The sequence below is a fragment of the Amphibalanus amphitrite genome, unplaced genomic scaffold (assembly GCF_019059575.1).
Source record: "Amphibalanus amphitrite isolate SeventyFive unplaced genomic scaffold, NRLGWU_Aamphi_draft 000180F_arrow, whole genome shotgun sequence".
Classification (NCBI taxonomy): Eukaryota; Metazoa; Arthropoda; class Thecostraca; order Balanomorpha; family Balanidae; genus Amphibalanus; species Amphibalanus amphitrite.
The window spans coordinates 197,391-212,250 of NW_024881675.1; the positions used below are offsets into that span (position 1 = coordinate 197,391).

Below are 14,860 nucleotides of genomic sequence, written 5' to 3' on the forward strand. Positions count from 1 at the left end.
AAATTGAAATTCATATGTAGTTTTCAAGAAAAGCTAGGACTAGGAACTTTAAACTTTGTTCTTCATCAGAACCATATTCGTACAGCCAGTGTTAGGTTCGCTGGTTTCGCTGGCTCAACTTGAACCAAAGGGCCAATACAAAAATGTCATGAAATATGGACTTAAATCGCACTAAAGCCTATCGGGCTGCATAAGCTTAGCTTGAGAGCACTGTGACCAAGATTGCTACCTTTACAGTGTACACCATGCATTTGAAGTCCGAGGCTATGAGCAAAAGGACGGCCGCTGTTGTTGTAGCCTACTTAACGCCACCAGTGATGTTGGTTTTGCTACGGAAGATTTGAATCGGGTCAAATAGTGTCGGACTTTGACCTGCAGAAAGGAACTAACCTTAAAGCTAGCATGAAAACAGCACAATTCATTATTCAGCCATGTGGATACTGCAACAATCAACTAAATAGGGAAGCCACAAAGACCATCGCCCTCACATTGCCACTGTCCCTTGGCATCTCTACTCTACACATATTTTCAAGTGAAGGAGATATTTTAGAAGATGCGTGACTGTGTAATTTATCATATGTATAGCTAGACGAGGAGGGCAGATAGTCGACGAGACCAATCTCTTGATGAGGGAGGCATTTTAACGCTGTTACGTGTTTTTTTTTTCGCGAATATTTAAGAGAACGGCAACGGTTCTGGGCACAGCCGTTTTTTTTAAACCAGGTCAGGTCATCATCTCATGAAAAGTCTCCTGGGGTCACTAAAAAAGGTCCAGTGCTCAACCTACCTACACTATGGATCTGTTTTATGTCTATATATGTTATATGTGTTAACATTTCGGGTTTCAGCGTTTGATGGAGATGACATAATATGCATATGAAGCGTTTATTTCATATTTTCGAAAAACCAAAGGAATGGTCAATTCCATGACCTCGCCAATCGCTATTCTTATCATCTAAGACCTAAGGAAAACAGCATGTACCTCTTTCTCGTTAAAGTCATTGCGATTAAATGCTAAATCGAAAACCAATTCAAACTGCGGATCTCCACTATTCCTTTGCAGCCATGTGACGTCATAAAAAGTCACCGACATTAACAGAACTCTGTAGAGTGTAGATGAATACAACGTGATGATGCAGTTACAGTGTAAGTTGGCTGCAAGTTAGGACCTCATGGACACCAACTGCTGGGAGTAACATTGTGGATGGCCTTCACTTTTGTCAGGCCTTTCAGTACATATGTATGATGTAAAGCCATCGAAGAGACGCTGTTGATAAGCAATGTTCTCATTGAAGATCATAATCAAGGAAGCCTGCTGAAGATTCTTCAAAGTTCATAAAAGCCGTCTCACGACGGTCATCTGGTACACATTTGGCGCAGATTGGGTGCAGATTTGTTGCAGATTTGGTCAAATTAGGTCCACTGTGTTTCAAGTTATCGGTTAGGGTTGCACAACTGCTTATACACCTTAGTTTTCGAATCATCAGACATTATTTTCGATTAAAACACTGCAATAAATTCACGATATGAAGACATTCGTTGTGGAAGAGATTTGGTGCAGATCTGGTCAAATTAGGTGCATTCACCAAATATCTCGTCGTGATAACTGCTAATGTGCCCCGTTAGTCAATAAAGACTTGTCAAAGATTTTGCCACCGACAGGATTCCTATAATCGAAGGAAATAGCCAGAATCAGGGGCCACAAGCTTTGCAGCAAAACAAACTCGCTCTGCAAACGGACGTTCATCCGCGGTGATCAATGCAAACTACGTTTGTAACACGATTTACGAGTACCTGATTGCCTATTTAAATGTGCGGTAAGTTATTTGCTTTATTCGCCTTTAGTTAGAAACAGTGCTTACCGCATTGCTTTTCGCGACATGCCCAGCTGATTACTTTTGTCGTTTGGTTATTTGATAGCACAAAACGAGCATCAGATTTATTTCGTTGACGCAAGTCTGCCGAGCGGGATAAAATGAAGGTAAAAGAAAGGGTCGAAAGTCAACTTTGAGCTACCTCGCTCTGTCTTCAGAACTGCACGCTAATGGCGTGATTCATCCTCAGATACCGTCTATGACCATCTATGTAGTCTGCACACCGCCCCATGAAGGCCTGAGCTGTGTATTATGACGCCATCTGGCTGCAGAGTGTCCAACGTTTGGTCCATACCGCCGCCGGAGGGAGGCCACAGGACGCGGGCCCGAGACAATGACTAAGATGAACAGCATAGACGTCATATTCGTGTGGCAAGTGACGACAGAGAGAAAGAGCGGGGCATCAGACAACTCCCTGGCCCGCGCTCTGCACAGCGCACATCGATACTTCGCCGTCGGTCGTTCCCGAACGGTCATATTGCCAGTAGTCAGTTACCACCTTGTCGTACCGCTTCAATGCATAGGTTATGTCAGTCCAGATAAGACGGTTGGGTCAATGTCCACCATTCTTATTCTAAGCGGCTGCTCATCTCTTACTTTTTGCTTTCGTCAAACAAATGCTTGGGTACACGTGAATGTGTTGTGTGTATGCATGTGTGCTTGTGGCGTAGAGTGATTTTCATACATCAAAGAAAAAGTAAATGCTCTTGGTATGCGATTGAATGATTGCTTTCAAGCACCGCAAGTGAATGTCCGCCGCCTACCTGCCAAAAACAGGAATGCCAAACACGCTCGGATTTCCCCTGACTCTCACTGCCCTCTCAAAGTGCAGGTGCACGTAGCGGCCGAAGGTGACCCGGTCACAGGTCAGCAGTCGGGCCAGCCCCTGAGGCGCCGCTCCCCAGGGCTCAGCGCGCGCGCACGGCATCCACCGTCCCAGCTGCAGGGATGTGGTGACCGTGACCGCCTGCCGCTGGCTGCCAGAGCCGCCGGTGTAGGTCACTGCGTGGATCTGATGTGGGCCTTCCAGGTCCACTGTGAGGGTGTTGTCGTGCTCCGACCACTGTTTCCACCCCGAGATTCTGCGCCCGACCCGCTGGCAGACGAACGGCAGCCGACGGTCGCAGTTGATGTCGTGCAGAAGGGATGTGCCGGTGTGAACAACAGCGCACTGTTCCTGGGGCAGCAGGTTCGGCTCCCCTGGCGCCCATGAAGTGATGGTCAGCTGGGTGTCTGAAGTGATAAAGGCTGTGGTGGTGTCAGCTAAAGGGTATACGATGTCAGCGCCGCGGTCAATGCCAACGTAAATCAGGTTATCGTAGCTCAGCATCTTGAAGTTGTTGCCATCAAGCAGAGCCAGCACATTCTTCGTGTCTTGAAGAGAATGGGCAGGATACAGAATGCCCCAGTTCCTGATGCAATATGCGCTCCCCTCCATGGCAGTTGATTTGTTAAGTCCCAGCAGAAACCATCGGCCATCGTCAGCTTTAACATAGTTTTCAGGCGGCGTATCGCGTCGAAAGCGAAAGGCCTGAACTTCCACTTTGACGTCGTTAGTCGATACTCCAGCCTGAGTGTCTCCAGCAAGATTGCTATCTGCCTCTGAAGGAGCATCTTCAGGGGCCGACAACCGGCCGACTTGTTGGACGGTTTCGCGCTCAGAGGAGGGCCGAACACTGGCGAACAGCTGGCAGACAGGCTGCTGATCCTGAACGCCGAGCGCCACCATCAGACAGCCGGCGGTCTGCTCGCACAGCCTCCGACACCGTTCCGGGTCGAAGGGGACCTGCTCCAGTCGCGACTCCGGGTCCGGCTCGCCGGACAGGCCCAGCTCGAAGTCGCCCCAGCGCGTGTTGACGCAGCAGGAGGCCACCTGGAGCCGGAAGTCGCGCTCACACCAACACTTCTGGTCGCCTTTCTTTCCGTAACACCCGTGGGGACCATCCATGTGGACGCAGTCGCTGTGACGGGAGCAGAGGTGCCTCGGTGTGCCTGTCAAAAGGAAACGTGTCAATATTGATAGTTTCGTATTTCAGTGATCAGCGCTAGCGGATCCGCAAAAAAGGAGTATCAATCACCTCCGCAACGTCGCACGTTATATAAGCAATTATAGTTTAAAGGGACCCTCCCACCTTAACATTAGATTTGAGTTGAGATAGCCAAAATGGGGTCCCTGGCTCACAATTACCGGTTTCGGCACTCACAACATCGAGAAATGCCTTAAATCGGAAATATTGAATTTCAAAATTGCAGCATTTTGATTCAGAGGGGCTAATGCTTAGGAATACCCCTCTGAATGTGTGACGTCAGCGCAAATATCTAACGATTTTTAAATGTTTGACTAAAACGTTTTGTAGCACGTGGTGGTATATGCTATTTGCGCGCAACATCTGCCGCAGACGCCGCACTTCTAAAATAAAGTCGCTAGAAACAGCGGAGATCCCAAAAAAAGTAAACAAAAGTAAAAGTCTAATATCTTGAAAACCGGTGAATATTTTTCGGTGAAATTTGGTAGATATTCGTTTTCGCTCTTTCTGAACCGAGCGACATCACTTTCATGCCAATTCATAAACTTTTCTGAAGGTGGGAGGGTCCCTTTAATCCGCAAAGAGAAAGCGCTAGCCAGGTCCATGAAAACAGTTCATCGTATGGCTCAGCAACACAGGAGGAAGTGTAATCCGCTTTGGCCACTGCTTAGGTCTCAGCCTCCCCAGCAGCTTCATTGAACGGGCTAATCACAACCGCTTGTGAGGGACTCACCTGGGATTTTACGGTACTGGACCAGCCAGTTCTCGCTGCTCGGCTCGGTGCGGTTGAACAGCGGGAGCTGGGTGGATAGGCGACACTCGCTGGTCTCGTCGCTGTGAGCCAGGCTCAGACAGGTGGGTCGGGCCCGGCAGGCGGCCTTACATTGACCTGCGGCAGCGGGTAGGGCATGGAAGACAGCACAGAGGAGGAGGCCAAGGCTGGGTGCTCCGTGCACAGAAAGTGCCTGTGTTGCGTAATACGTAGACAACTACCGTGAAATTCTGAGACGTCAAACTGTGTCCGCATTGATAATGTTAACGTTTTCTATCCTCCGACTGGTCAGTGCAAAATCATGTTACAGAGAACACTGGGTAGGTACCATCACTATTCACCAGGGTAGCAAAAATCCGCTAGGCGAGGTAGATACCTATGTTTATTTCTAGAAATTCCCATGTCAGGGTAGGTACATTCAATTCTCTTGTTTTGTGAAAAATGGAAGCACTTCCCACAAACCAAGTGTTCATTTTCGCCATTAACTCAGCATAGACATTTTGAATTCAAAGGCCAATGATTTATTTTGGGACGCATTCCTCATCAGGGTGACCATCCTTCCATGTTGTAGAAGTTAATTTTGTACCGTACCAAATTCAAATATTTATTCCTTAATCATTCATCGTCAGCAACAGGGAAATAAAGTATGCACTATGCAGTATTTATAGTCACCGTGGTATGCAGGATCTTAAACGACCCCGAAAACGGTGCTGCGTTTTGCATTATACAGGAGCCATTGCTGCTGGACATTTGTGCTGTCATGTGTAAATTATTAATTTCTTTTCAAGTACAGCTGGAGGCCGGTAAACCGCCTGACAATACAGCAGTTCGACAAGTGTATGGCTACAAATCTCTGCCAGCCATTTCATTCTATGAATAAGGTAAAAAGGACTGACCAAGTTCAAATATAATTACATCACAATGGAACAGTTAATTGAATATACATAGGTTTTTATAGAGTTCTGACGGCATTACTGTTGAAACGAGCATCAGTCATATGCAAAAGTTTCCTGTATGTTTAAAATGAAAAGAAACTAGATGGCATGTTTTGCGCTATAACTGTGCGTTTTGATAGATGCGTTTGATGGGGCATTAGTTTGGGTGTGGGAACTTATGATTTTTATTTGTCTTATTTTGTCGGAGTTGGATATTTGTTTGAACGGCATGGTATGCTGGTGCTGGTTGCGGGTTGCTAGAGCCTCTCTCATGGTTTGCCTTTATCGAATTTAAACCCACCCTACCCTACCCTACCCTAACCTACCCATACCCTACCTAGATGGCATATTTTGCGCTATAACTGTGCGTTTTGATAGATGCATTTGATGGGGCATTAGTTTGGGTGTGGGAACTTATGGTTTTTATTTGTCTTATTTTGTCAGAGCTGGATATGTTTTTGAACGGCATGTTATGCCGGTGCTGGTTGCGGGTTGTTAGAGCCTTTCTCATGGTTTGCCTTTATCGAACTCAAACCCACCCTACCCTACCCTAACCTACCCATACCCTACTTAACTAATAGCACATAGTTACCCTTCTCATACTCGATTAATGTAACGTACCAAATTTGAGCGCAATCGGCCCAGCCATTCTTGAGATATAAAACTGGCCCACTGCACGTGCGCACGCGCTAGCTGAGACTCCAGATGACTTGTGCCAGCCACCCTTCTAAATTGTTCCTAACGGTGTACAAAATTTGAGCGAAATCGGCCCAGCCGTTTTTGAGATGTAGAAGCGGACCCCTCACGTGTGCACGTGCAGTCGATCAACCCTACCTGTCACAAAGTTAATTGAATATACATAGGTTTTTATAGAGTTCTGACGGCATTACTGTTGAAACGAGCATCAGTCATATGCAAAAGTTTCCTGTATGTTTAAAATGAAAAGAAATAAATTGGGCCGGTGCTCTACTTCGACTTGAAAAACAATATATGCGAGTACTTCAGTTATATTGATGGCGGCGGCGCGGTGGTGGCAGACATCACTCTGATCACGCTGGCGGTAGACGACCTTACACGGCGGCGGTGGCGACAGAGCCCCCAACGAAATACGACAATACAAAGCGAAATGGGCGCGGTTAGGAAAATATTCGTGAAGGATGCAGGGGTTACCAAATGGGCTGCCATAGGTAAAATAGAATGACTAGGTAAAATAGGTAAAATAGAATGAATGACATGAAGGAAAGGTAGGATACAACACAGTAACGATGGAAAACAAATACGGTACAGTAACATGAGGTGAAAAAGGTCACAGGGCAGTAACGAATAGCGACACTGTATAATAACCTTTGCCTCAGCACCGCTGGGCATTATGCACTGTTCACTGTCCAGTCTGTATATCTACGCGTTGCGCCCCAAGAAGGCTAAAGGCAAAGAGGCACGTTTTGTTGTGTTGCACCCATCGACCCATCATCAGTGGGCACCAGTAAGCTCTGCTCGTCCTTTTCATCGAACACTTATTCTTGTCGCAACATTTCAGGTCCTGTACACACCGAGAAGAAACCTTCTGAACTCGCTGTAGCCGCTTCGAAACGCCGACATTACGACACATCTACACTTACCCGTAAATTACATGGTTTCATCAACGTGCGTGCTGAATGGACGGGCACACTGATAAGTGAATGAAAACCATATGTGCACGTTGGTATAGCGCTATTGGACATTGGCCCTATCGTGGCCGTTAGTGCACGGTGAATGCACGGCTGAACTCCGCTCGACAGTGTTCATTCAAGGGGTGGATTTCTAAGCAATGTTTCAGTCACGCCGGCACGGCAGGGGAGCAAGTTTACTTTTATTCGATTGTATGGATATTTTTTTGCCAGTGATCTTGTGCTTAAGTACCTACCTATTACACTATCTCACTGTTAGATGCCGACTCTAATTTCAAGTTATGAAGGTGTTTCATGATTGTTTCACTAAAGCTATACTTATACATATACTACCTATACCTATACGTTTACACTTATACCTTTCCACTACTACTTATACATTTCTTTCTTTTTTATTGGACAAACTAATGAACAGATATTGGACTTAGCAGTATAAAATAGCAGATAAAATAAGCAGATAAAATAAGCAGATAAAATAAGCAGATGAAATAGCAGTATGTATAAATGCATATCTTTGATCTTTGAGATCTGTGACCTAAGGTCAGGTCAATTTTGCGACCTCTCCATTATACCTAAGTTAATGGGAGAAAATTGAAATGCGCCTCTTGTGGACGAATGGTGTTCAAAACCATCTCAAATATCAGTTCATGGGAAAACATGACACACTAAATCGGAAAAATGCACCTGTGGGCTGTGATCCCTTTGTGTGCCCCTGAGGTCATCTCAGGTCATGAACGGTCACCAGCAGTTTTTTTGGCTATAACTTTTGATAGACGTGCTAGAGCGGTGAAAACACGCCAGATGTGTTCAGCTCGACGATACGGATCGACTGATATGCAGCATGACCCTTTCCGGTCAGGTCATGACCTAACCTGAGGTCAAATTTTCAACCTGACCTTCCAAGGTCAACGTATAGTTCATTCGACGCATCTCGACGAGAGGAATACAATGCTGGCTAAAGTAATGTCGTGGCTCTTTTGAATGAAACGTCATTCTCATTACCGAAAAACATTTTTCGTGAAAACGGCTATCTTTAGAATTTTTGTCCTCTGGAGGCTAAACCGTTGACCTGAGGTCAAATCTGAGAACAATACTCGGAAAGGTATGTAAAAGGGCTATCGAATGCGTTTTCCGAGGCGCTATAGCTCTATTGGTTCCCGAGTTAGCCGTTGGCAGTTTCCAAAACTGTTGAAATGGACTAAATTTGTCCTTTAATGACCTCTAGTGAGCTGACCTTTTATCTGACCTAAAAACGCTCCCCCCCCCCCCACCAGCACAACACGGAAACGCAGGCCACAGCACAGCGCGGGTTAACAGAGCTTGCAGAACACCGTAGAGGCATTACCAAATTAGACGGCATGATTTCACTTCATACCACGACTCTCCAAATGCATTGAACTGATCGATAAAACATGGCAAACACTTTCTGATGGCAAAACCGTAATGGGCATGTCATACTTACATTTGTTCATATTCTTCACGAGGAAACAATGCTCTTTTTTCACAACTCGAACGCTTCCAGGCGATTCGAAAAACGTGATGTTTTCAATTCCACTGAAACCAACCAGGTGTATACGGGAGGCATCATGGCCGTCGAAAAATTGCAGTGCCGCCTCAGTTAAAAATATCAAAGACACAACCAGCCAGACTCGCCTGAGCGCTGCCATTTTATAGCCGAACCAAGGGGTCGGTGTGAGTTGCAGAAGAATGTGGTGACCTGCCTCGACGGAGGCCCCCAGCGGGCTGCCGCACTTGGTCGTTGCAGCCGTTGCATGGTCGGCCGGCTGCGCACAGTGTTGCTCAGAAACTGGCCATGGCAACAAACAATGGTCAGGGACGTGTGCGGTACGGAGACTGTTGGTTGATTTTAATTGAATTTAAAACCAATCAAATATGAGTGTTATGACGAAGGGCATGTTGGCAGCGTTTGGTGATACTGTTACCGTCAGAATATAAGCTACACTTAGGTGCGGTATAAGAAACGAAATCCTTCTCTTTTTAGTAACCAGTAAAACGCCTTTTGGGCGACCAACGGAGCGAGCGAGAGGATGGGCCTTGCACGTGCGAAATTGCGAGGGGGCACCTCCAACTAACTTGTGCACTGCAACCTACTAACCGGTCTTTAGCTATGTGCCAAATTTCAGCGCAATCGGCCTAGCCGTTCTCGAGATCTGGAAGCGGCACACTGCACGTGCGCACGTGCAAGCGGGGTCCAAACTGACTTTTGCACGGCACCCTACTAACTGGTCCCCAACCGTGTACCAAATTTGAGCGCAATCGGCCCAGCCGTTCTCGAGATCTGGGAGCGCCCCCTGCACGTGCGCACGTGCAGTAGCACCCCAACCTTAACACATGCAGATGAATTATCTGATGGAGACCTAACTGTGTACCGAGTTTCAATTCAATCGGCCCAACCGTTGTGCCGTTATTGAGGTTGCAATTTTGGGGTTCTTAAAAAATGTCCAACTTTACCACGCGCCACGTGCGGTGGTTGGGAAGAACGCATGGTGGCCATCACACCACAGAACTTTTACGTCCAAGTGACATTCAGTAAAGAAGACCGCTTGTCAATCGGATGTCCCGTTCCTAAGATATTAGCTTTTGAAGAGCGTCCCCACGGCCGGCCGGCCGGCCGGCCGCTCATACTCAGGATTTTCCCTTAATTCAGATGAGACTCCGCTCGCTTCGCTCGCTCCGTAACTAGTAGGTATCTCGAGCGAATAGCCAGAGTCGCTATAGAATTGCAACACTATTTTATGGATCTTTGAGTTCAGCATGTGATCGACTACTATGATTTCCACTTGACTAAATGATTCTATCTAACACATTTCTAACAGCGAAATCATACAGCGAGCGATTAAAACCACTCTCTACTGGTAGATCAGTCGTAAATAGTTATTACTTAACCACGACCCTTATCTTGGTGTTGCAAGGTGAGTCAGATATGCGAAAGGTAGACTTAATTGTTAAAGGATTGAAATGAAAAGCAAAATGTCAAAGAACGCCCATAAGTTTACTAGACCAGCCAATGTGAATTGTCTTACCAGCGGCTTCAGCACCTCGATTACAGTAGGTAAGTTGACACGATCTAGTTATTTGTCTTTGCATTTCACCAAGGCCATGGTCCAGGCGCTGTGTAAACAAACAGTGACCCTGGCGTGTGACATAGGCGGCGGAACGGAAGGGGGGCACCGGAGCACAGTGCCCCCCTTTGATTTTGTCATTTAAACATAAGCCCTATTGGCGTGCAGGCATGGAAAGAATTGGACCAGAAGTCGGCAGTGCCTCCCCCCCCCCCTTAATTGAAGGCGTTCCGCCGCCACTGGCGTGTGAAGGGTCCACAGTCACTGCCTGGGAAGGGCAGTAACCAGCTAGTGCCTATCCAGTGTGACCACCGACGCACGCTGGGTGTTCCGCTCCCCGTCGTACTTCTGGGAGACTGCGATGTCGGGTCAGTAAGCACAGTAATTCAAAGCGTTTATATCACTTTCCAGTGTCTAGTCGTGCCGTAAGACCTTGGTCCTCTCTACCGTGGCGGTACAGCTGGTTTGGACAGTAGAAATGAGTGGGTGAAAATGGTTTTCTTAATGCTTGCCTCATGTCTCCGGAATTGTGACTTCAAAGACGAATGTTTTGGTCTTTCACTGGAACTATTTAATAGTAAGGTAAATATTACATTTATCAATTACGTTCGCTAGTTGAGGAAAATTGTTAGACGGTGAAATGTGTGCTTCTTTATAAATAATTAGGCACTTCGCAAAAAAAAAATCACTTCGTTCCAGGACCGGATGGCACTGACCCACCTAGTGACGCCGTATTTGAATATGACGGCTCAGGGGAACTGCTCGTTACGGAGGCGATGATAACCAGCTACCGCGTCAATGGATACGTGTACATCAGGTGGGCGCACTTGAACGGGTGGGTTGACCGTACTCTGTAAATTATCCCTCCCTCCCTCCCTCCCCCCCTCTCTCTCTCTCTCTCTCTCTCTCTCTCTCTCTCTCTCTCTCTCTCTCTCTCTCTCTCTCTCTCCCCCTCAGAATAATTGCAGAATAATTGTTAAGGGAGTCATTGGCACTGCCTCTGGGGGAAATAACTCAAAAAAGGCATCAGCATACCTATTTCTAATTACCTAGCTGAAAAAGAGCATTGCCTCCCGATGACCCCGCTATAGTGCACTGACCGTTTCGGGAAACAATGCCACCTAGGAAGCTGCTATCCAGCGAGGAGATCGCTCATCTGAACCATGCCATTGACGAGTCTGCGGAGCTGAAGAGACACGCGTTCGGCCGCACGGACGACCAGGGACGCAAGAGTGAGATCTGCGTCTGGAACCACCCGGGTGATGACGTTCTGGGCACCGTGTCCAGGACCAGAAAGGTGGCACTCACCGCGCAGCAGGTGTGGTGGCGCCTACATCGGCTACTGACTTTTAAATGAGACTCTATTCTATCATTTTGATAATTTGTTGTCAAAAGACCGCTCACTGGCACTTCAAAATGAAATTTGTTCCATCTGTTCGATTCACTTCATGCTCTTTTTAAGTTCCTAGTCCATAAGTAAAGTTCAGTATCAAATTCGCGATTCTTGCTGCATTTTTTTCAGCTGATGGGTGGCGAGGAGGTCTATCACTACCACGCCAAGCTCATGATGAAGAGGGGACGCATCGGGGGTGCCTTCGTGTGGCACCAGGACTACGGGTATGTGTATGCACCTAAACATTGTGCCTAGATATTTAATGAGATACCTTAGTAAAATCCCAGATGTTTCGTTTAAGCCTCAACGAATGCCTTTATCACTTTGTTATTGTCATTAAAGTTACCACAAGTGTCTATGTTGCCGAGCACTCGCACGATTTCTTTGTTTCAGTTACTGGTACAATAACGGATGCATGTTTCCCGACATGTGTTCTGTGTTTATGGCCATCGACGACTGTTCGACGGAAAATGGATGCCTGCAGGTAAATTGGCTTCGAATACACGCAGTAAAACAATGATTGGCGTGGCCCCCACCGAGGCGTATCTTACATAGACACATCGGAGAGAGATGAGAACATGAAAAATGTAGAATTAGTCTTTTATTTAAAAGTCCAATCGGACTTTTTTAATTAATTCCTCTGATATAATGAGCATAAGATCAATTAAAACAATTATATCGATAACAACCATGCTCAAGGAAACGTTATGAGAACATATCTGTCCCTCCCTCCCACCGTGACGGACAGGTGCTGCGGGACTCTCACCGTATCACACATAGTACACCGTAGAGCTGATACCTATAGCCTGTCCCTCTCACCGTCCTCCGTCAGGTGCTGAGGGGCTCCCACCGCGCCGGCCGTATCATACGACATCACAGACACAACACGGAGAGCGGATACCTAGCCCATGTCCCTCCCTCCGCCCTCCGTCAGGTGCTGAGGGGCTCCCACCGCGCCGGCCGGATCGTGCACACCACAGTGGGCGAACAGGCGGCCGCCGACCCGGCCCGTGTCCGGCACCTGAGCCGCGTCTGCCCCCGCGACCTGGTCCAGATGCGGGCCGGCGACGCGCTGTTCTTCCACTGCAACCTGCTGCACTGCTCGGCCAATAACGACTCGGACCGGCGCCGGTTCGCGCTGATTGCGGCGTTCAACCAGCGGGCCAACGATCCTCTCTGGGAACACCACCATCCGCGCTACACGCGCCTCGAGATGGTGAGCGTTTCTGCGGCGGCGCACTGTGAATATGTGCCTGATGTTCATGTTTTCATAATATTTGTTTTTTACTTAATAGGTAAAACCAACAAACGTCTACCGTAGATAATATAGGCATTACATTATATTAACTAATAACTGAAAAGATGCTATTTCGTTTTAGGCAAAGTTTTGCCGAAATATCACAACACTTCAAGGAATATAAACATCGTGACTATGACATGAGCATTCTTTTAGTGTTTCATCTTTTACTAAAGAGCAACGACAGAATTACAACGCAGCGCTTGCCATGTACTATGCATATTGAATAACATTGCAAATTACATGAATCAATAACCATGCCTACCATTTCCCTTCAAAGTGACAGGCAGCGCGGCTCACCTAAATTCCATGGCGCATAGTTATTATATAGACAAAGCAAAATTGTAACAATGATTATGCGGTGGCCATTCGTTGAAACATTTCTAATGATAAATTACTGTTATATAAAATGACGTTTTGTTGGTATGTAAGCACCTGCAGATAATTATTTGCTGAGTTTAACTTTGTCGAGTATATGTAAGCACAGTTGACTACAGAATGATGTTCCGCTTCTCAGAAGCTATCAGTTGACTGGAACGTTTAGTTCTGCCGCTTATCATGTAATGATGGGTGTCTTCTGTCTAATTGTGAGCGCTGGGTCACAGCATTAAACTGTAATCTCAGTTCGTGTGATGCGGCACAGCCTACCACTCCAGGCAACTAATTGCGTGTGAAAAGTGGAGCACCATTCTTTAGTAAACTGTACCTACCATGTAGTTCATGATGCATTTCATCTATAACACACTCCGTTATCATTTCCACAGGTGCCCAATGACGCCGTTCTCAAGTGCACCAGACTGAACAGCTCCAGCGACAAATGGTTTGTCGACCCTGACGCCGACACTTCCTATGCCAACAACGAAACCGACAGCACCGCAACAGTGGACGGCGCCGCCTAACCGAGACGACTCACGAGAAGCATATTACAAAACCTCGGGGATCTACCCGGCACACCGGACGGTGAATGTCTATTGTTGTCACTTTAAGTTTGAAATAATGAGGAAATTTCGAAAAGCCCGAAAAAATCCACACTTTTGGGGCTTCAATGTAATTCCCGAAACTTAATGCATTGTAAACGAATATTTCATAAATGGCATGCCTTTAAACTTTGAAACGTTTGTTCGGGCCGCCCGGTGTCTTGAATGATTATATGATCAATAAATGCCGGAGATAACCATCAGCCACTTTCTAAGACATTTTTCGAATTGGTTTTGTATAGTTTTTCTATTTTTAGCTATGTATAGGGATGGTGCAGCCATCCGTGCCATTACGCTAATGCAAATGTGGGACAATGTGTGTGCAATGTGCATGGCACGCATTCGATTAATGCGTGACAAATAGTAATGCGTTCGCCGTTCGGTATTGCTAGTGGTAAACATACTATCAGCACGACAGAAATGCTGCTCTGAAGGTCTAGGACACCTCAAAAGCGTCATCTGCGGCTGGGCTGCCGCTCGAGCTCAGGAACTGCGCCATAACGATCATGTAGGTGATGGTGGCAGAGAGGATGCTGAGCAGGGTGGCGCGCCGCAGTCGGAACAGGCCCAGGTCGCCGAAGTTCTCCAGGTCGCGGGCGGCGGCCTCGCGCATCCAGGCGGCTGTCCTCCGTGCCGGTCCGGCGCCGAGGCGGCGCTCCAGCAGCAGCAGTTGATCGCGGCTGGCCGACACGCCGGACAGCAGCCGCTGGCACGTCTCGCACGGCGCCACCAGCAGCAGCACCACCAGCACGGCCTGCGCCGCCGGGAACAGCACCGACTCCGGGCTGGCCCGCGCCGTCACCAGGTGCACCAGCGCCGTCACCACCTGGATTTC

The 14,860-nt window shown here is 47.3% G+C and overlaps 2 protein-coding genes across 2 annotated transcripts; one reads left to right on the top strand and one right to left on the bottom strand.

Annotated features, from left to right (window-relative positions):
* Positions 1-2,105: 2,105 nt before the first annotated feature.
* On the bottom strand, positions 2,106-9,293 carry LOC122384024. The gene is made up of 3 exons (XM_043370984.1): positions 8,738-9,293; positions 4,635-4,790; positions 2,106-3,866 (listed from the first exon to the last, which is right to left on the bottom strand). Exons 1-3 carry the CDS (start codon positions 8,940-8,942, stop codon positions 2,635-2,637), a joined length of 1,593 nt encoding a protein of 530 aa, XP_043226919.1. The 5' UTR covers positions 8,943-9,293; the 3' UTR covers positions 2,106-2,634.
* A 1,328-nt stretch (positions 9,294-10,621) lies between these two features.
* LOC122384025 (L-proline trans-4-hydroxylase-like) lies at positions 10,622-14,232 on the top strand. Its single transcript, XM_043370985.1, has 7 exons — positions 10,622-10,726; positions 11,058-11,175; positions 11,484-11,676; positions 11,881-11,975; positions 12,145-12,235; positions 12,686-12,967; positions 13,813-14,232. The coding sequence occupies exons 1-7, from the start codon at positions 10,720-10,722 to the stop codon at positions 13,945-13,947; spliced, it is 921 nt and encodes a 306-aa protein (XP_043226920.1). The 5' UTR covers positions 10,622-10,719; the 3' UTR covers positions 13,948-14,232.
* Positions 14,233-14,860: the final 628 nt, after the last annotated feature.

Excerpts from the sequence above, each read along its gene's own strand:
- LOC122384025 (XM_043370985.1), top strand. Across the intron at positions 11,976-12,144 it reads GTGTGGCACCAGGACTACGG|TTACTGGTACAATAACGGAT; the intron begins GTATGTGTATGC and ends TCTTTGTTTCAG. Across the intron at positions 12,236-12,685 it reads CGGAAAATGGATGCCTGCAG|GTGCTGAGGGGCTCCCACCG; the intron begins GTAAATTGGCTT and ends GCCCTCCGTCAG.
- LOC122384024 (XM_043370984.1), bottom strand. The coding sequence starts at position 8,942 with ATGGCAGCGCTCAGGCGAGTCTGGCTGGTTGTGTCTTTGATATTTTTA. Across the intron at positions 4,791-8,737 it reads CGTGAAGAATATGAACAAAT|GTCAATGTAAGGCCGCCTGC; the intron begins GTAAGTATGACA and ends CCGCTGCCGCAG. Across the intron at positions 3,867-4,634 it reads CCAGTACCGTAAAATCCCAG|GCACACCGAGGCACCTCTGC; the intron begins GTGAGTCCCTCA and ends TCCTTTTGACAG.